The 20,953-nt window shown below is 39.4% G+C and overlaps 1 protein-coding gene across 3 annotated transcripts in view; it reads right to left on the bottom strand.

Moving 5' to 3' along the window:
• The window catches only part of ERLIN1 (ER lipid raft associated 1), a 38,552-nt gene extending 17,605 nt beyond the window's left edge, over positions 1 to 20,947 (bottom strand). Inside the window, exons 1-8 of one of the 3 annotated variants that reach the window (XM_084763469.1) lie at positions 20,862 to 20,947; positions 20,496 to 20,619; positions 19,148 to 19,229; positions 14,174 to 14,220; positions 13,107 to 13,168; positions 12,921 to 12,977; positions 9,542 to 9,667; positions 7,359 to 7,432 (exon numbers count right to left, since the gene is read on the bottom strand). In XM_084763469.1, coding sequence (XP_084619595.1) covers positions 7,359 to 7,432; positions 9,542 to 9,667; positions 12,921 to 12,977; positions 13,107 to 13,168; positions 14,174 to 14,220; positions 19,148 to 19,229; positions 20,496 to 20,608 — 561 coding nt within the window. In that variant the 5' untranslated portion in view covers positions 20,609 to 20,619; positions 20,862 to 20,947. The remainder of the gene's footprint in view (positions 1 to 7,358; positions 7,433 to 9,541; positions 9,668 to 12,920; positions 12,978 to 13,106; positions 13,169 to 14,173; positions 14,221 to 19,147; positions 19,230 to 20,495; positions 20,620 to 20,861) is intronic. The other 2 variants (XM_084763467.1, XM_084763468.1) reach the window with 2 other exon arrangements.
• Positions 20,948 to 20,953: the final 6 nt, after the last annotated feature.

The following is a 20,953-nucleotide window of genomic DNA, read 5'->3' as shown; positions in this document are numbered from 1 at the left end:
AGGCAGGAGGGGTTCAAGGTCAGTTTGGGCTATACAAAAATAACAAACCTCCAAACAGAGGGCAACAACAAAAGATTACAGGTGCACGGGAGGCAGAGGAAGAGGGTCTATAGGAGTCCAGGACAGCCAGGGCTACACAGTAAAACCCTCTCTCAAGAAACCAAAACCAACCAACCAACAAGTCTTTTAATCCTGCCTCCTAAAGATGAGCTCCTCAGATGACCCTAACTTAACAACTGTAACACAACTCCTCACTAATTTACACAAAGATCCCACTAGCAAATGTACAAATGTACTTTGTATGTTGTCACACCAAGAAAATGACTTCCTAAAATTGTAATCTATTGGTACCACATGTAAATGCAGGCCAAACCTTTAGGATAGTGGTTCTCAACCTGTGGGTCATAACCTTTTTGGGGGTAGCAAAATTACAGTTATGAAGTAACAATGAAACAATTTTATGGTTGGGGTCACTACAACATGAGGAACTGTCTTAAAGGGTCGCAGCATTAGGAAGATTGAAAATCTTTGCTTTAGGATAATAAACAGCAACTCAAACTATGCCTTCTTTCATTTAGAACAAAGGTTACCTGTATTTGTAGACATTCTTTACTGATCCTTTGTTGTTCTAATCACAATGGACTTTGGTATTTTAAAAGTATCTAGTTGGAATCTGTTGCTTTGGAAGGCTGACATTCATACACTAAGAATTTATCTCTGGAAGCTTTTGCATTTACTAATCAAACATCCTGCAGAGATACTGCACACACATAACTCATGATTAAATCTCCCTTTGAAAACTGGCTAAATGTTTAAGTAACAAAGCCTTTAAGTACACACATTTTTTTTTTTGGGACAGGGTTTTTCAGGGTTAGGGTTAGGGTTGACCCGCTTTATAGACCAGGCTGGCCTCGAACTCCCAGTGATTCACCTACCTCTGCCTCCCAAGTGCTGGGATTAAAGGCGTGCACAACCACCACTCGGTGAATCTAACTTTTTATTTTCAACTTTCAAAACTTCCAATTTTTTAAAAAAAAGACACTTTTCACACTTATTTTTGTGTGTGCGTTATGCGGAAGTCAGAGGGAAACTTGCAGGTTATCTTCCTCCACCCTGTGAGCTCTAGGCAGTAAGTGCCTTTTCTTGCTGAGCTATTTTATCAGCCCATAACTTTCAAGAATCCTTTCTTTCCCAATTCATTCAAGGTTAATTTTTTTTTAACCCTGTCTATAGTAAAAATAACCTCTCCATCAGTATCTAAGCTGGTGGTACAGACCAAGTAAAAACTGTTTATTTTAAAAGACTAGTATTTTATAAAATGAAGGTATTCTCTAGCGTTGTGGGGAGTTTAGTGCCTAAGAACAGCACTATGGGTTTGATTCCTAACACCATAAACAACATGCACACACAAACAGCATTTGGCAAGCTTTGGATAACCTAAGAACCTTTACCTCCGAGGACTGAGAGATGCAGAGAACCCAGGTTCAATTCTCAGCACCCACATGGTGTCTCAGAACTGTCTGTAATTTGGTCCCAGGGCATCGAAAGTCCTCCCTGGCACCAAGCACGCATGTGGTGTGCAGACAACATGTAGGCAAGCACCCAAATACATAAATAATTTTTTAATTATAAAAACAAATTAAACCTTTGCATACCCTTCCTCATTTACAACCAAAACTAAAGAACAAACAAACAAACAAACAAACAAACATCTCTCTTCTTTCCTCAACTTCCACCATTTGCTGGTGAAAACACCTAGAAATGAACAGGATGAAGGGAAGTGACTTCTTCAGCCTGTCTGTGAAAACTCATACAAATCCCTACTGCTACAATTGGGACACAAAGATCACCAATTTCTGGGCCATATTTCCAGGTGTTTGCAAAATATCTCCAAGTTTCCTTCAGGGAGGGAACCAATAACCCCTTGAAAGTTAGTGGTGGCTCTCAAAGAACAAATACAGAACACTTTGTAGCCTATAAGTTTATAATTCATCATGTAAAATGAGTAATAAATATCTAAACTACTGGCCGGACAAAAGGTTGGTGGATCTATCCTTTCTAACTCAAAGGCAGAGGTGGAGAATAGCAAGTAATTGACTGCACCTGACCTAAGCCACCTCTACCTTGGCTGGGCCTCTCATTGTACTCTTGCTTAGAAGGGCTCAGAAGAAGAGAGGGAAAGAGAAAGAGGCAGATGGTCTAAGACAGTGGTTCTCAACCTGTGGGTTATGACCCCTTTGGGAGTCCCATATCAGATATCCTACAGATCATATATTTACATTACGGTTCATAGCAGTAGCAAAATAGCTGTGATAAGTAGCAACAAAATAACATTACAGTTGGGATCACTACAACATGAGGAACTGTATTGAAGGGTGGCAGTGGTAGGAAGGTTGAGAACCATTGGTCTAAGGGGCTCCACAGTTTCTGCCTAGGAAGGGCAGCTGGGTTCTTGGCTGCTTTACCATAGTGTGCGCTTGCGCTCTCTCTCCTCTCCCACCCCTCACCCCCTCTGCCTCATACAATGTACTTAAGAACAGGAAAATTTTCAATGACTTTAAAATTGTCACACACTTCAATAACAGCTCCTCAAAACTGCCCATAGAGACCAATGCCCTTCAAAGCAGGGGTCACAGCTCCCAGTGATGGGCTTCTTGCCTGACTTCTGGAGCAGTTCGTTGGTTTTGGAAAAATATCTACAAACAAAAGACCCCCAGTACACCAACAATAGGGAAAGATGAGCAATATGTGGGACATAAGCTACTTGGAAGGCATAGTCCTTCTGAGAATAAGAGCCTTCGACAAGGCTATTCTGGCTGATTCAGTCAGGAAATAACGCACCATGAACTGCTCCCAATCCTTCTCCTTATTGGAATTGACTTGATGGGCCTGAACAGTATGAACAGTTGAAGAGGACATCTTGTCTGGTTCACCTAGACAAATCTCCATGGCCCGGATGAACCAAACCACTTAATGTCTGTAGACAACAAAATGTTTTCCAGCCTGGGCAAAGGTAGAGGCCAGTTTAGCTTTGCATGCTAAAGCAGAGCTCATAAGCTTGACGGAATCCACCATACGGATCTTTAACATTCATACATCATGATGTAGCTCCATGAGAAGATCTGGTGCAGATGGGTAACGCTGGGTAATAGTTCCTTTCATCTGCTATAAAACCTACCAGCTTTGCAAAGTATAGCTTCTCAAACTTTCCAGTAAGATAATTAGGCCCATAGGCTCATTACCCAAGGTGACCCTGCTTCTCTAGATGTGGAACAGCTGCTTGGGGGTTTAGTGGAGAGGACTGTGGAATGCTAGGCCCCTTGGAAGTCGGCTGGGTCTTCCTGGCACTTATGGACTACAAAGGGTGAACAAAGAACTGCACAAGTCCTTTTTGAGGTACCCATAGGTCACCCAAACCCAGTCTAGAGATTAGTAAAGTACAAAAACTAAGGCGGCTGAGATGCATCCTGGGAAGGAGTCATGGATTGGAGGCCTTGTACCAAAACACCCGACCCTTCAGAATATCAAGCACAAGGATTTTAAGAGCAAGTTTTCAAAATATCTTTAAAGTGGATGGGGGCGGGGGAAGAGAATATAGTCCAGTGGTAGGATGCTTGCTTAGCATGAGGGAGTCCTTGGGTTGAGGGCCTTAGAACCACAAACCAAACAGAAACAAAACTTTTAGGCAACACAGCATTTCCTATGTGAAAGAGAATAATCAAATCTGTAGGTAATACTGAGGATCACAGAGGGATAGAGTAATTCTTTGTGGGAAAACATCATATATCAAAGTAAAACAATGTGAGGTCCTAAGGACAATTCAGTGGCAAATTCAGAAGACAAAAACTTAGAAGCAGAATTTATGAGATAACAGATTTCATTACATGAATACCAGACACACAGGTAACTTCCGTTCTGGATGACTCTGACTCAGAGAGAAGCACAGGCACACTGTGTTTAAAGACTTGCCAACTATCTTTCAGCCTTATAAAAAGAAGCATAAAATAGTACTACCTTTTCTGTGTTTATAGAAATTGCACAAATAATGGGCTTTCCTCGGAGAAAATTTCAAGTATTTATGAGTTCTACATAGAGACCTTAACTAGGACAACCTGAAGACTGGGAAATCACTAAGTCTAATGGGAAAAATCAAGACTTTGATTTTTGGTATAACTATATTAACTAAAAACAAACAAACAAAGAAGGAAAAGTAATGCAAAACTTAATAGAGACAGTAAGTTCAACAATGTTGTAGATATTTTAAGTTTCATTTAGGATATGAATTTTTGCCAAGCCAGAAATTCTGAAAGAAACAAAGGATGGTGAGATTAAGTAAACCCATAAACAATACTTTATAAATTAAGACCAATTTAGGTAGCTGATAGCGATTACAAATATCAATAATAAAACCAAGTGACAGAAATATTAAAGGCCATTATTTCTGCATACATGATATAATTTACCAGATTTAAAAATTCAACACAAACTTGAGTGAATACTACAAACAGACCTGTAGGTCTAAAACTGCATTCCAACTATTATTTTTAAAAAGATATTTTTAAAGCTGGGCATGGTGGTGCACGCCTTTAATTCCAGCACTCGGGAGGCAGAGGTAGGTGGATCGCTGTGAGTTTGAGGTCAGCCTGGTCTACAAAGTGAGTCTAGGACAGCCAAGGCTACACAGAGAAACCTTGTCTCAAAAGCCAAACAAACAAAAAAACCCAAAAAAACCAAAAATAAAAATAAAAAAATTTTTTTAAATAAAGAGACGAAGTTAATAAAAACAATACATTTCAAGGACAGGCTCATTTTTCATATAATTTTTTTAAACCCAAAATAAATATAAAGTAAATTCAAAAGATCTCTTCTGCTGGCAGAAAATGAAGTAGAAAGGGGCTAAAAAGAAAACAAAACAAGGGCTGGAGAGATGGCTCAGTATTTAAGAACATTAGCTCCTCTTCCAGAGGTCCTGAGTTCAATTCCCAGCAACCACATGATGGCTCACAGCCATCTATAATGAGATCTGGTGCCCTCTTCTGATGTGCAGGAAAATATGCAGGCAGAACAATGTATATGTAATAAATAAAATAAATCTTAAAAATCTTAAAAAGGAAAATAAAAACAGATGACTACTGTTAACACCCAATAGGATGAGGAAGAATTGAAACCCCACCTCACAAGTATTGCCAAAACGAAGTTCACATGAATCAAAGACTTTCACCTTTATTAATGTAAACTAATAGCTTCTTAATGTTATATAAATGAAGCCTCACACAATATAAGAAGCCACTAAAGTGCTATATGACTTCTCTTAGCAGCAGAAACGATTACAGAAAGCTACAATTGGGCAAAGTGCAAAGAGCAACTTATTATGGGTGTCCAGGCCTAACTGATGAGTTTACAACATAACTCCTACATTAAGGCTCAGAGAACATTGCAGGAGATGGGGCAGAAGGACCAGAGGACCAGGAAGTCTGCTATGAGATCAAAAATAGATCAGGGTATCCAATTTCTGCACTCTTGGTAAGAAACAAAAATAAAAGATATCACGAACAGGAAAAGAAGTCACCCACTTTGCAGCTAACATCCATATGTAACTCTGGCTCCAGGGGCTCTGATGCCCTCTTCTGGATTCTGAGGGTACCACGAACAAACATGGTGTACAGACAACATGCAGACAAAACACCCATACACATTTAAAAAAACAAAAGAAGCAAAGCACAGTAAATTACCTAATCAACAACTGGGCTAACGAACTGAACAGACACTTCTCTATCTAACAAATAGAGAAAATACATTGAGACAAGGTGACCCACTCTCTACACCTCTATTCATAGAGTGCTCCAAGTCATACATTTCTTTTTTATTAGAATTCTTTATTAATACGTCATTCTTAATAAACAGATATCAACAAAAATAAATCAAATATTCAACCTATATTTGAAAGATTTTAAAGACTCCCAGAAACTCTTAGTCTTTATAAACATTTTAGCAAAGTAGCAGGATACAAAATTGACAAATAAGAATCAGTATGTTTTCTGTATACCAATAATGAACTTCTAAAAAATAAAATGTGGTGGGGGGGTGTGAGGGTCAGATAACATTTACAACAGGATAAAACAAAACGAACAAAAACAAAGCTAAAACTAGGAGTAAACCTAATGAAGAAATAAAAACTTAAGACATTAGAAGATGGAGAAACCTCCCCTGCTCATGGACTGGGAGAATTAATGTTGTAGAAATGGCTGTGTCACTAAATCAATCTACAGATTTAAATCAGTGCCCAAGTTTCATATGGCAGAATTATCTCCTATCTTGCCACCAACAGTCAAATGAACTATTAGTAGAAACAACAATGCTGAGTTTGTGTATAAAAATATCAAGAACTTATGTAGAACCACTATACATCAGTAACTAAAAGAAAGTTCACCAGAAAAAAGGGCAAAGTATATGAAGCAGCCACTAGCAGAAGACAACCATTAACAAAGAACAAAAGATGTTCAACTTTATTAGTAACCAAAGAAATGCAAATAAAAAAGAGAGAATGTCCCATCCATCTACCTGGGGAAAACTCCCGTATTTCTTTTCGTTTCTTTTCAAGCCAGCATATCTTACTGAGTCAAATGCTAGCGACACCATAGTGACACCGTTGGTAAGGGTGTGCATGTGTGTAGTCTATTTGAAAGACAACTTGCACATAAAGAGAACATGTCATGTTTCATTATACTAATGTTGATTAATTAAAAACTGGGAATAGAGAAATGACTAAGTAATATGAGGAAAGGAATTCTAAGTAGCAACTGAGACTTCAGCTACATCTGAGCAACACCATGCCTGGTAGGAAAAACTTCTCACTTTCTTTCATATTAAATTTAATGAAAATTTCCAGATTTACATAAGATCTTAAGCGAACCAAAGTTGTTAGGCATGCTTTCTAGAAATAGCCTCTTACTGTTACAACACTCCTACAGCCATCACTGCCCAGTGGATTACCTGTCAACTAACACTGACATCTATTTTGTCTGGCACTGCTGTTTAATTCTTACATTTGAACTCCTTTTTCATGATGTTATTGAAGCAAGGTATACTTTTACACTGACTAGTAACCATTATTGTGTTTTTAAAAATAACTCATACTTGATATAAATATGAATGCAGTTCCTCGTAAGAGGCTTGGATTATCTTCCTAAAATTTTACAAGAAAATACCACTCAGCATTCTTCTCATTTCCCCAGGGATGTCAAGTCAAATTACCACAGTGCTTTGGTTAAGTAACTGATAGCCAATCACACAAAAGCATGCAACTGGAAGGAAGTTCTAGAACCTTCCCCCAGGATACCCTTAGGAGAACAGCTTACCTGAATGGTGAGTCCTGGGGCCATGGTGTTTAAGTCTTTCTGTAGCGCCTGCTTCAGGTTTTCATCTATTTGATCTGTTTTTGAAGCCAATAACAACAAATCTCATGATATTTGGTTATTTTTAATTAACACCAAAACAAAACCAGTGAGGAGATACCTTGACTCTTTCACAGAGCTTAAACGACTTGATGAAGTATATAACAAGTATAAATGAGGAGAATAGGAAGCATTTTTCTTTTTGAGAAATTAGATACTAAGAAAGATGACAAACAGCTCTTCTAAGTTTACCCCCAAAAGGTTTACTTCCTAAGTTCAATTTAACTTTGGATCAATGTTTTCACTGAACAATTTATATACTAGATTAATAATTATTGGCTAAGGCAATTTTTGAAAATGCTGTCATTTCTGTTGACTACTACCTTATTAATTTAGAAAGAGAGGTCAGTCTCTGAAGCACGGGTAAATTAGATAAAGCTTCATTTTAGCTGATAGGATTTCTAATCACCTCAATGGCAGTTCTACCATTACTAAACCACCTAGAGATGTGACAAGTCAGGCACTGCATAGCTGTCAATCATCAAAAACAAGCAATTGGTTTAATGACATTTTATTTATTTGGTGAGTTTTTGGCTCTCCTACCATGTGGAGCCCAGGGACTGGACTGAAATCATCAGGCTTGATGGCAAGAACTTTCACTCCCCCAGCAATTTGGTCAGTCCGTCAATTGATAAATTTTAAATTGATTAACCATTCCTATATATCACTATGAAATAAACTAAGAATTCCAGAAAGAAATGAACACCAAAAGCAACAAGCATGCTTCTCTGGTCAGAAATTACATTATCTCAACTGAAAACTTTCACAGAAGAAAGGTAACATAGCAGGCCCAGGTTTGGAACTGTACCTAGAAATTTGGATCTGGAGAGGAGTCCCACACCATGACAGAACTGGTAAAAGTGCCACACTAAGCCTATTTATTCAAAGCAGTTTGTGCAGAATACTAACTTTCCTCAGAGAGCCTAGAAGTTTGTTGTGTGGCTGGCAGAGGGTGTCTATATGATCAACCTCCAGTAAAATTACCAGGTGCTGAGTAGCTAATGAGCTTGCCCAACAGGCAGCATCTCACACATGCTTGTACCCTGTTACTAAGGAAATTAAGAACACCCTGTGTGACTTCACTCTGAGCAGGTTCTTCAAAGCCACATGCTTTTTGACTTCACCATTATACCCTTTACTTTTGCTGGCTTTTATCCTTATCATTTATGTATAATAATCTTAGTTGTGACTATAACTAGGCCAGATCCTACCTGTCCTAACAAATCCTGAATCCCAAATGCAAGCAAGTGGATCTTAGGGAAGACCCCTGTCTTAGTTTCTGATTCTGTGATAAAACACCATGACCAAAAGCAATTTGAGGAGGAAGGGTTATTTCACCTCACAGATTACAGTTCACTGTGAAGGAAGTTAAGGCAGGGCAAGACCCTGGAGCCAGTAATGGAAGCAGAAGCCACAGAGGAACATGCTCAGTGACTTGTTCACCTTGCTTTTTTATAGCATCTAGGACCTTGAGCCCCAAAGTGGCATCACCCACAGTTAACTATTCACTCCCACATCAATTATCAATGAAGAAAATACTACATAGGCTTGCCTACCACAGGCCAGTCTGGTGGAGGCACTATCATCATTGAGGCTCCCTTTACCAAATGACTTTAGCTTGTGTCAAGCTACATCAATAGCCAGCATACTCCCAAACATATATTTCTAAGCTTTAATAAGCTATCATAGTAAAAACAGAATATAGCATGTGAATAGTGAGTTTCTAATCCCTACCAAATTACATAAGAAAATATAATTTAAGTGGAGCATGGTGGTACATGCCTTTAATCCCAGCACTTGGGATGTGGAAGCAGGCTGATCCCTGTAAGTCTGAGGTCAGTCTGGGCAAAAAGTAAAGTAGTATCTAAAAACAAACAAACAAACAACCCAACAAACGAACAAATCAAAAACTAAAGAAACTATCCTTAAGATAAAAAAAAAGTAGTTTAAAGATACTTGAGCTATTAAAATTTCAGAGAAAATGCTCAAATGGCCCAAGGTTTACCAACATTAAAGCATCAATACTTAACTTAATTAAGATTTCTAATTGTTAACTGTTTATATATTTAAAACAAATTAACACTTACCAAACAATTCTATGTAAACTTCTTGAAGTGTGTGGGCACTGCAAAACTGGTTCAGCTCATGGTGGATTTTATTGAAGATTAAAGTCTTGTCATAATCTGCGGTGTAGTTCCTTACAATGTCAAACACTGAAGGAACATATAATCCATGTTTGTTTCACCCAACAATGGCCCAACGATCTTCAAATTCAGCAGTAATAAAGTGATATACCCTCCATGAGGAAAAGTATTAACAAAATCATGACAAGCTAAAGCATAGCTCACAGACTTCTTGGGCTCAATTTAATATATTTTCTTGAAATCACAACATTAACAGAAGACCCAAATTCCATAATAAGGAAGGATAAGTTGAAAACACCAAGGAAGGAACAATAGCCAGATGTGTACTTATGCCACCGTGTAAAGAGGAACCGAGAAGCAGGAAAGTATAAGCAATTATTGAAAGCAAAACTTTAGTCAAGAGAAAAAGAGTAAACTGAAGAATGGCAAGAGGAAAAGGAAGCTGCTGCAAATATAGACATATAATTTAAAATCTATAAAAATATAAATATGTGTAGTTTTTTAAAAGGGGCTTTTATTTGAGCAGACAATCTGGAAATCAGTGTGAAGACTTTTAACTCTCACGGAGCTCAGCTCCTGGCTATGTTACTGAAGGGCTCTATTTCAGCATCCATGCTAATACTACTCATAACAGCCAGAAAATGGAGCTTGCCTAGCTGTCCATCACCAGATAAATGGGGCTTTTAAAATGTAGTAGATATGCACAATGGAATTTTATGTAGTTGAAAATTAAAATGAAACCATGACATTTTCATGAGAGACAGGACTGGAAAACATTATGTTAAATGAAATAAACTAGACTCAGGAAGAAAAACGCTGCAATTTTTCTCCCAGACTCAGAACCTAGATTACTACTGTGTGTGTGCGTATGCATATCATACAACTAGAAAGAAGATCATAAGAGGCGAAGGCGAGATATAAGGAAGGGGAGAAAGACAAGACTAATGAAATACATATCACATGAAAGAAGGGAGGATTACCTGGAACCAGTCAGAGGAGACAGGGGACATGGGAGGAGGGACATGGGGGAAGAGAGTTAATGAGAGTCAAGTATAATGACACATAAGAAACCCTGTCTCACCCGCTCCCACCCACCCACCCCCAAAAATCCATTACTTCATATGCTAACTTTAAAAAAAAGTGGTGGTTTTTTTTTTTTTGGTTTTTCTCCCCTAGACCTGTGACGGAAGGGGACCTCCTCCCCCACTATATGGGCTCATCTGATAGCTTGTTTCCCCTTCCTCTGAATGCCACCAGGCCTGCCTCTCCACTAAGGGGAAGTGGTCAAATAGGGGGCACCAGAGTTCATGTCAGAGGCAGTCCCCACACTCCCAACAATCATGGAGAATGAGCTGTCCGTTGGCTAGATCTGAATAGGGGTCTGGGTTTACTGTATGCATTGTCCTTGGTTGGTAAAGCTAACTTAAAAATTCTTAAGCATAGTTTTTTTAAAAAAGATTTTATTTATTTTATGTATATGAGTGCTCTATCTGCATGTATACCTGCACGCAGGAAGAGGGCTTTAGAGGGTATAGATGGTTGTGAGTACTATGTGCTTGCTAGGAATTGAACTCAGGACCTCTGGAAGAACAGCCAGTGCTCTTAACCTCTGAGCCATCTCTCCAGCCCCTTAAGCATAGTTTTTAAAGGCTTATATTTTAAAAAGACTCTAATATCAGGGAAGGAGCAAACATTTACTAGGCTAGACTTTACATTAGGCAATTTATATACATTGTTGTTAATTCACCAACCTCCTCCTAATTTTCCACCTTAGGAAACTAAGAACCAGAAAATTTCAGAAATATCCCAAAGATACATAGCACACTGTGTCAGAACCTGTTCTACCTATAAAACATGCTGCTTTCTGCATTTGTTTTCATATCCAAACACTTGCTCCACTGGCTTTCCTACAGAGGATGTTAGATGCAATTGGATCAATTGGGTTCTAGGAAACAGTTGATGGAACAGTTGTTGATAAATAACTACTAAATATATGGCTCCATCATCTTCCAAATGAACAGTGATCTGAAAGTCCCCTGTCTATCTCTAGGGAGAGAGCCATCAGCTTTTCTCTTTTTAAATTTTGAATCATAATCCATTCCACTGTGTGATCAGAAAACACACAGTCACCTGGTGCTCTGTGTGTGAGGGATTGGTTCCAAGAGCCTATGGAGATACTAAAATCTACAAATGCCTAAGTCTCTTATATTACACTGAGTAGTATCTGCATATAAACTGCACATCCTCTTTATACTCTGTCATATATAGGTAATTATATAATATCTAACACAATATAATTACCATGCAAATAGTTATTAGACTGTACAGTTTGGGGAACAGTGACAGGGGAAAAGTCCAAATATTTTTAGTATAGATTCAGCTTTCCCCTTGAATATTTTTGATATGTGCTTGGCTGAACCCATGAATGCACAAGACACAGATATGGAGAGCTAACTGTAGATGAAAGACCATGAAGAAAAGAACCTTTAAGAAATATAATTAAAAACTGCTTGATAATAATACACTTGCAACTCTTTGTTCTAAAATCTTCCCACTATCTGTGTAAGTGATGTGAAACTTAACATGGCCCTATATTTATTTCAACATCTGTTTTCCCCTTCCTGTCATGTCTTCTCAAGTACAATGAGACCACCTTAAGGGCAGAGACTGCTATCGTCGCTTTTTCAGTGCTCTTGATAATACAAGCACTGGCTTATTTGGCACGCCAGTTCATTAACAAGGATGAATGCCAGATAGCTTCAAAACTTGCCATTACGTTTCTTGTGTGTACATGGGCTGTCCATGCTCCTCTGTGTGTGCACTTACACTTGTGCACATCTGAACACACTCGAGACCCACAAATCAATCTCAGGTGTCACCCCTGGGTCTCTAATTAGGCTAGACCGCCTGGCCTCTGAACCTCAGGATCTTCCTGCCTCTGCCTCTGCCTCTGCACAGCACTATACTAAGCTCCTGGGTGCTAAGGATTGAATCTAAGTTCTCCTGCCTATACAGCAAGAGCTTTACTGACTGAGCCGTCTCCCTCCACAGGCCAGACTGGTTTTTAAAGAACTTTATCCCTGTGAGTGTTCAGCTTTACTAGGAAAATGCTTCCTCATACTACAGACTTTCAGATTGCTTTGCAAGTTATGGCAAATCTCAACTAGAAAATGACAAATGAGTGTGACACAAGGAATTTGATCAGTTGTAGATCTTTAGGATACCAAGAAGTTATTCCCCAACATAACAGGATACAATGGCACTTTGTTTTCCTAGAAACACTTGCTTTTAGAAACAATACATTCAGAGAGGACTAGCTCACCAAGTTCCTGGAAACTAATTCTGTCCAGAACTTGTTTCTTGTTTGTACCTCTACTTCCTGCAAATAGAAATACTTTCATGATTACTTTTTTATGTTCATCAGTAATCACTCTAAAAAGCACCTTACTACTTCTTCAGTTATAAGTATCCTGGTTATAATTAGACAAACAGTAGACAGTTAACATACCTGCATAAGGAGCCAACATATTAACCACTTCTATTCGGTCAATATAGATCATGACCCCGCCACTAAAAATAAATGAAAAAAAAAAAAAAAGGAAAGCATGAATTAGAGCCAGAATAAAAAGTAATAAAGCACAATAAAGAAGTTACAGATAAGCCTAGGGAGAACTTGACAATATAACTTAAAATTTAGGGAGAACTTGACAAATCAGCTTAAAACATAAGAGAGCTTGGTCCCTTTTAAAATGTATCTGTCCCTCTATAGATGTCAAAGGTGTCTTTGTAAGTTTCTAAAAGCAGTACTTTAAGTCATTTAACTAGATAATTAAAACATGCCTGTACTTCACATACCTCACTCGATACAATTTAATGTAGTAAGCATATTTTAGTAATATCCCAGCCTTGTTTCCTTTCTTGCCCTTAGCCTTTCTAGGGCACCAAATCTTAGAGGCCTTTAGACCAAAAGCATACTTATGGACTTCATTAGAAACATAAATTCTACTAAAGACCTACTGACTTGGAAACTTTCAGATTATATTTAACGTTATAAAGAGAAGAAAAGATTAATTTTGTTTAAAGTAACCTTTTATTCAACATCAACTCAGAGCCAAGGTCTGGGCCATATACTCAAATTCTAATCCTTACAATAAATGTAACATAAGTCTTATTCCCTAATTTTAGTGAACTAAGCTTAGGGAAGCTAATCAAGATATCAGGAAAGGCAAAGGCTACTCGAAGCCTCTATGTTGTTTTCATTTTCAGGTCAATAACACAGTACTGTGTAACACAGTAACATAGATATGGTCATGGTAATAGACAGTCTGCTAGCTCTAAAACGCCAGTTTTCAATAATACCCTAAGATGGAATGCTCCCACTTGCAGTTTCATGCAAATACCACACAGCCCAGAAATTTCTGTTGCTGTCATGCCTATATGGTGACAGTGAGAGTCTGACTCAAAACCAAACCAAAACAGCATACAAATATAGGTTTCTCAAGTGACTACAGCTCTGAGAACTTTATCAGAAGTTTAGAAAGTAAAGGGTGATGCGTCACAAAGGACGACGCTTACCTTGTTCCACAAGGCACATTTTTAACTTCATCTGTTTGTAGTGTTGTCTGGGAAGAAAAACAGAGCTCACCAAAATTTATCTTAAAAAACAAAACAAAGCAAAAAACCCAACCCTGCTGATCTAGCCAGGCATAGAGGCACACAGCTTTAATCCTAGCATCTAGAAGGCAGAGGCAGGTGGATCTCTGTGAATTCAAGGCCAGCCTGGTCTACATAGTGAGCTCCAGGACTACAGAAACAAACAAAACAAACAAACACACACCCTGCTGACCCCAGAGAGCAATCTCTGGAGAGCTACTCCCAGTAAGTGCAAGAGAGCCCTGCATGATCAGCCTCCAAAGATCAGCTATCAAGTCAGTCATTTCCCTTTATACCTACAAAGACCATATGGTGATAACTAAGGCTGGACTCCGTGTCCAAAATGCACTAGAAAGGATTCACTCTCCAATCTACTAGCAGGTAGGAAACTTTTTCTTAAGTATCTTATTTGTCTAGAGCTGGCTTGAGATAAACTACCCTGCTCACTTACAAGTAGGACTATGACTAAGGTCTGTGCTCTGAACTTCGACTCTTGGCTATTACTGTTTACAGTGATGATAAGTAACTATTTTTGCACACAAGTACTTTATGAACCGAAGTTACCCTTGAACTCAATAGCAAAACTATAGTTATTGCTTTACTTTAGGACCTAGTATCCTCTCACAGGTTTTGTTCAGTTTGCTTTTTATATAAGTGCCCAAACAAAAACACTGCTTCCTTCTAGTGAACCAATAATAGGGCTCTTAATTGCTTTGTCATATCACACTTTTTGTATCTGAATGACCTCCTACCTAAGGCTTCAAATAGGTTAGCAATATATTCTGGGACACATTACACATACAAAACATGCCACTTTATGGAATATGGTCCCTGTTACCTAAAAGTCACAATCTAGCACAGGATATAAAATTCTTAAAAAGAAATCTATCATTAGGTACAAAAATAATATCAATTGAACTTTAGGTATTAAGTTACAAGGAATAAAATATTAGTGTTAAAAGCTCCCTTAGATCGACAGCTCATCAACTGAAAGCACTGAACACTCTTTCAAAGCCTCTTTCCATTACCGACATAGGGTGGCTCAAAACTGACTGTAACCCCCATTCTAGAGCATTCAATATTTTTTCTGGTCTCTGCAGACACCACAGCATGTGGTCACATACAAGCAAGTAGGCACACACAAATACACATACATTTTTAAAAATTAAAATTTAAAAGATCTCTGAGATTAAGTATTAGTAAGCAGATCTAGAAAGTGGGGAACAAGAACTTAAGGGGAACATCTTAAGTTCAATTAATGTCCTATTCAAATACACATACAGCAGAAGATAGAAGTACACACAAAAAGCAGACTGGCTTGCCTGCAGCAGAAGGTGCTATTCTGATGAGTGGTAAATTCCAGGAAAAGAATACGGTGACATTAGGTTGAGGGCCTTGAATATTTGCTGAACAGTTTAAGTGCTCTTTAATCCATGTTACATACAATCATAAAAAATTGTCAGCGCTGGGAGTATTCATGCAAATCTGTAATTCCAGCAATGTAGGAGGCTGAGGTGGGCGGAGTGCAAGTTCCACACTAACTTGGGAAATAGTGAGGCCCATCTAGGGGGAAAGGAAATACAAAAGATGTAGGCTCAGTGGTGGAGACTTGCCTAGAATGCTCCAGACTCTGGGTTTAAGCACTGGAAGGTAGAAAGGTGTTTTCCTTAATTCCTCTGATCATGTAATACAGCCGTTACTGAGCTTACTGAGGGACAAGAAAAGCAGCTAGCAAGCTAAAGAAATAGTTTGTCTAGGATAAGATAGCAAGGCCATGAAAACTGAAAGATGCCAATCTTGGAGGAAGGAGGTAATCACTGGTTGAATATATAATTCCAAATAGAAAGACTAAAATGTAATCCTTGGTTGAGAGATTAGCACAATGGCTGTACTAGAGACAAAGTGAGGAGAAAGGTTGATAAGGAAAAAATGAGTTCAGTATATTTTCTTTCAAAGCATTAAGCTAAGATAATTTTCACTATTTTATACCAACTTGCAAATCAAGAAAAACTAGGAGTTAGCCGGGCGGTGGTGGCACACGCCTTTAGTCCCAGCACTTGGGAGGCAGAGGCAGGCGGATTGCTGTGAGTTCGAGGCCAGCCTGGTCTACAAAGTGAGTCCAGGACAGCCAAGGCTACACAGAGAGACCCTGTCTCAAAAAACCAAAAGAAAAAAAAAAAGAAAAAGAAAAACTAGGAGTTAAACAATAACTTTTCAATTTAATCTCCTACCTTATGTACTTCTACACACCTAATTATTTTTCAAATATAAGAGAAGTATTATATTGGCACACATTGTAATCACTGCCTTAAGGAGACTGAGTTGTAAGTTTGGGTTTAGCCTGTACTAGGTAAGAAATTCTAGGACAGCCTTGGCTACACAGTGATCCCTGTCTCAAAAAAAAACAGAAGAGAGAAAAAGTGAGTCTATGTTTACTTTAGGAAGTATACAAAGGCTGAAGGTTTTACTATAATTTCTCTAAGCACTGCTTTGTCTCTGAACCTTACATATGAGATTTCACATTCATGTATATTAATCATTTCAATTATCAATAATGTTAAACCATCTGTTTAAGATGTCTATTATAATATACTAAAATGTTCCCCAAATCCCAAAACATACATTTATGACTCTGTTAAGAAAAGTTTCTTTAAAGGGTTTTATTAATGTAATTCTTACCTAGAATGGTATTTTTAAAATTACTTTATTCAGATTATATCTCAGTTGTTATCCCATCCCTTGTATCCTCCCATTCCTCCCTCCTTCCCGCTTTCACCCTATTCCCCTCCCCTAGGTCTTGACCAAGGGGGACCTCCTCCCCCACTATATGGTCATAGGCTATTAAGTCTCATCTTGGTAGCTTGTTTATTCTTTCTTTGAGTGCCACCAGGCCTCCCCACCAGGGGGAGATGGGTATTTTTTTTTTTCGTAGAAAGAATAATCCTATTTTGTTACACTGGCCCCAGCATTTACTTTTTAATTAATTAATAATCTCAACATGCAAATTATGAGTTTACATTGAAATCTTTTTTTTAATTTCACTTCACTCCTGACAGTTTATTACTATCACACACAATATGTATGCTATATACATATAAATAAAAATCTATTTATGCTGGCCAGTGGTGGTACAAGCCTTTAATCCCAGCACTCAAGAGGCAGAGGCAGATGGATCTCTCTGAGTTTGAGGCCAGCCTGGTCTACAGACCAAGTCCAGGACAGCTGAAGCTACACAGAGAAACCTTGCCTCGAAAAACAAAATAAAACAAAACAAAAATCTATCTACTATTACTGAGTATATCTACTTTATGCTACTGCTGCACATATTGCTTAACAATGAGCTTCAGGAAGGCAGACAGATTGGCCTGGCTTTGAAGAAGATCCAAGAAAAGGCCCAAACTCTCAGTCTGAGGATGCCATTGTTAGCTTCAGGACTATTAAGAGCTGTTGGTGAGGGCTGGAGAGATAAGAGCACTGACTGCTCTTCCAGAGGTCCTGAGTTCAATTCCCAGCAACCAAATGGTGGCTAAAAACCATCTCTAATGAATTCTGATGCCCTCTTCTGGCCTGCAGGTGTATATGTGGGCAGAGCAATGTATACATAATAATAAGAAATCTTTAAAAACAAAACAACAACAACAACAAAGGGCTGTTGGTGAGCTAAGGTCAGAGGAGATGAGCCTAAAGCAGACCAGGAAGACCTAGGCAGCACAGGAAGGAGAAAGCCATGGCGAGTGAGGAAGTGACAAAATTAACTAAGACATAATGAATAAAAAGTGCAATAGGAGTTAGACATCACTTGTCACTGGATACATTTGTCATACTAACCCATTTAGAAAAAGTAATATAAAAAATTGCTCTAGGGGAAAAGGTTTTGTAACCTAAAACATTTTCCTGTTTTTCTTTTGTTTAAAACTATATCAATTCACTCTATTATAGTGCCGTTTAACATTGTCTAGTAATTCTATTACCTGACAAAAAATATAGTTTTAAGTTAAATAAAACCAACCAACCAACAAACAAACTCAACTCAAGTCTGAGTGAACTATGGGAAGGCAGCCTGGAAATCACTGACTAGGAAAGGAACGCCACGCTTACTGTGTCTCAGGTCAACAGGACAACCCTTCCCGAAGCCATTAAAAAGAGGACTGGGAAAAACCTGGGAGAGCTGGCTACTCAGGGTTACTCTCACTTAACAAGACAGCCGAAAATTAAAACAATTAACATTACTACTGGCTTTTCCTGTTTCCTGAAAAATCTGCAGATTTTATATAAAACTGAATTAAAAGAGTTATGAGCTCATTGAGTTTACAAAATTAGAGCCCAATCTTATTTTGCTATCTTATATCAAACTATGTTTATTAAGTATGCCCTGTGGCCAAGATACTTTTTGCAAGAACCAGATACGTATTTCAAATATTCTGAAATTCAATCAAAGTACCACATTCACTCAGGTTCCTCACAATTTTGGGTTTATTGCACCAGGCAAAAAGGTGATGGCAGAAAGCTGTGTGTAAAAGTTCACTCCCCTGTGTTAATAGTAGCCTGGGAGACGACTCTATAGAAACCAAACAGCTCTAAACCAAGTGGGCACTGATTTGTATTCTTAACTGTATTCTCAAGTCTTGTTTTTATTTTGACTGCAGTCACAGAAAACCTGCTAATCCCTAATGGATGGCCGCAGTCAGTCCTGACAAGCTGCCTCGTCCACTTTCAATTCATTTCAAGGCAAGCTATTGGAAACTAACTTGTGCTGTGACAGTTGTACTCTGAACTTTCACTCTACATTTAAGTAAATACCAACATTTGCTTGAGCAATAAGGAACTCCATCTCCACCCACTAGTGTGCTAACTCCTGTCACACCTGTCTATCTGGAATCCCGAGGAATCACTCACCTGCACAGATCTGAACGTAGTAATGAAGGGCAACATGATATGATAGCCCGGGCCACTGGGGCTAGTTAGCAGAGCTCCTCCCCTGCAAAAAGATGTTTCAGAACTGTAAGTTTTCTCTTCAGATCTAAGATGCTATAATAAACATTCACTGTTAGCCATGTTACTAACCTACGGGCCCTACAACAGTTACTCAACAAGAAAAACGGCTGCTTAACACACCCACCACACTTAAAAATGTGAAACTTCATCTAAGTCAACTGCCAGTATTGCACCCTGTTTCATAAGCTCTACCACGCACACCTCTGGGTCTCCAGCACTGCTCTTGGGCTCAAAAGATCCTCTCTGGTCTTTAGCTCTTCAATAAATACTTATGGAACATTCTAATGGCTCTTAATTAGGTTCCTTAATTGCACATAACAAGAGACAAGTCAAAACAATGCATTTAACCACTAAGTTTTAAAACAAACTTTCAAGGAGGAAGAAAATTTCTGAGGCGAATGGTTCTTTTAATTCATCATTAAAATCTCCTTATGGTTTTTCTGTCAGAGGGACAGTGACAAACTAGATGGAAATGTGGTCCAGGCTGGCACTTCTTATGCTAGAATTCCATCTGTTAAGACACACCACCAAAATTGTACTTTTTCTAGGATTCAGGATGGATCTTAAAGTGGAAATACCAGTTTAAGGGGCACGATGGAAAGAAGCAAAAATCTGCTTCTTTCTGAATAAACAACTATCCCATTTTCTTCCCAAATTGTCCTCTCTTATCAGTCTTCACCAAACAAGGCGGTGGTAGTTTATACCGAAGAACAGCTATGCCAAATCAAGTAGAGCACAGCGCCCATACTATTCCTCATCTTGACTTGAATAAATCGAGAAAGGTAGCCTGTAAATGTGGTTTTTGTCTGTTGAGCTTTAGGAACATAACACTGCCATGGTCATTAAGACTTTGGGAGACATAGCCATTGGGAGATTTTAATGAAGGGGGATTAAAAACTAAGGGAGAACCTGTCATAAATAAGACCAAGAGCTCCTGGAAAAGCATCCACAGTGGCAAACTGAACGCCTGCACGGACTATAACGAGTTAGTCATCTTGGTTGCAGCAGCTGCTCCCGTCCTAAGAAGGCGTCTTCACCTCTGCACAGAAAGAACTTGGCATGGAAACTGCCTGACACCTGAGAGGCGCCCCGCCAGAGGTTAATTCTCAAAATCTAGGGTGAAATCACTTGCCAGGGCTGGAAGCGCTCCCCTGACGCTCCGGAGAGCGCAACTTCCCAGACTCCGCGGGGGCCACTGGACCCCGTTCTCCGTGCTCTAGAACCGTCGCTGGCTGCACAGGGCGCTCACCTGTAGTACACGGCCAGGTGTCCTTCCTCGATCTTGTGGATGGAGGCGTACAGGAGGACCGCCACCAAGCCCACCACTGCAGCCACCAGAACCCGGGCTTGAGTCATATTCATCCTTGTTCCACCTGAGCAGGGCGAGGAGAGGAAGCTCAGTTCCTTGAGTGACAGGCCAGTCCCCACCCTTGTGAAGAGCCCGAGTCCGGTCGCGGGCTGAGGCGGGAACCCCCGCGCTGGTGGCCCCCAGCTCCGCGTACGCCGTGACACCCCCCTTCCCAGGCTCCCCTGGAGGAAAGGCCCCGACTGAGGACGGCCCTAGCCTCAGGCACACGGAGAATCAAGACCCCCCCCCCCCTCAGCCGCGCCTCACCGATCAGTGACGCATCGCCCCCGCCCGCACGTGCAGCCGCCACCCGGCCCCGCCAACTGCTGCCAACAGCCGGCCCCGCCCACCTGCCCGGC

This window comes from Acomys minous (genome assembly GCF_964271855.1).
Source record: "Acomys minous genome assembly, chromosome: 2".
Taxonomy (NCBI): Eukaryota; Metazoa; Chordata; class Mammalia; order Rodentia; family Muridae; genus Acomys; species Acomys minous.
The sequence above is the reverse complement of the archived record's forward strand: the minus strand, read 5'-3'. Positions and strand labels throughout refer to the sequence as shown.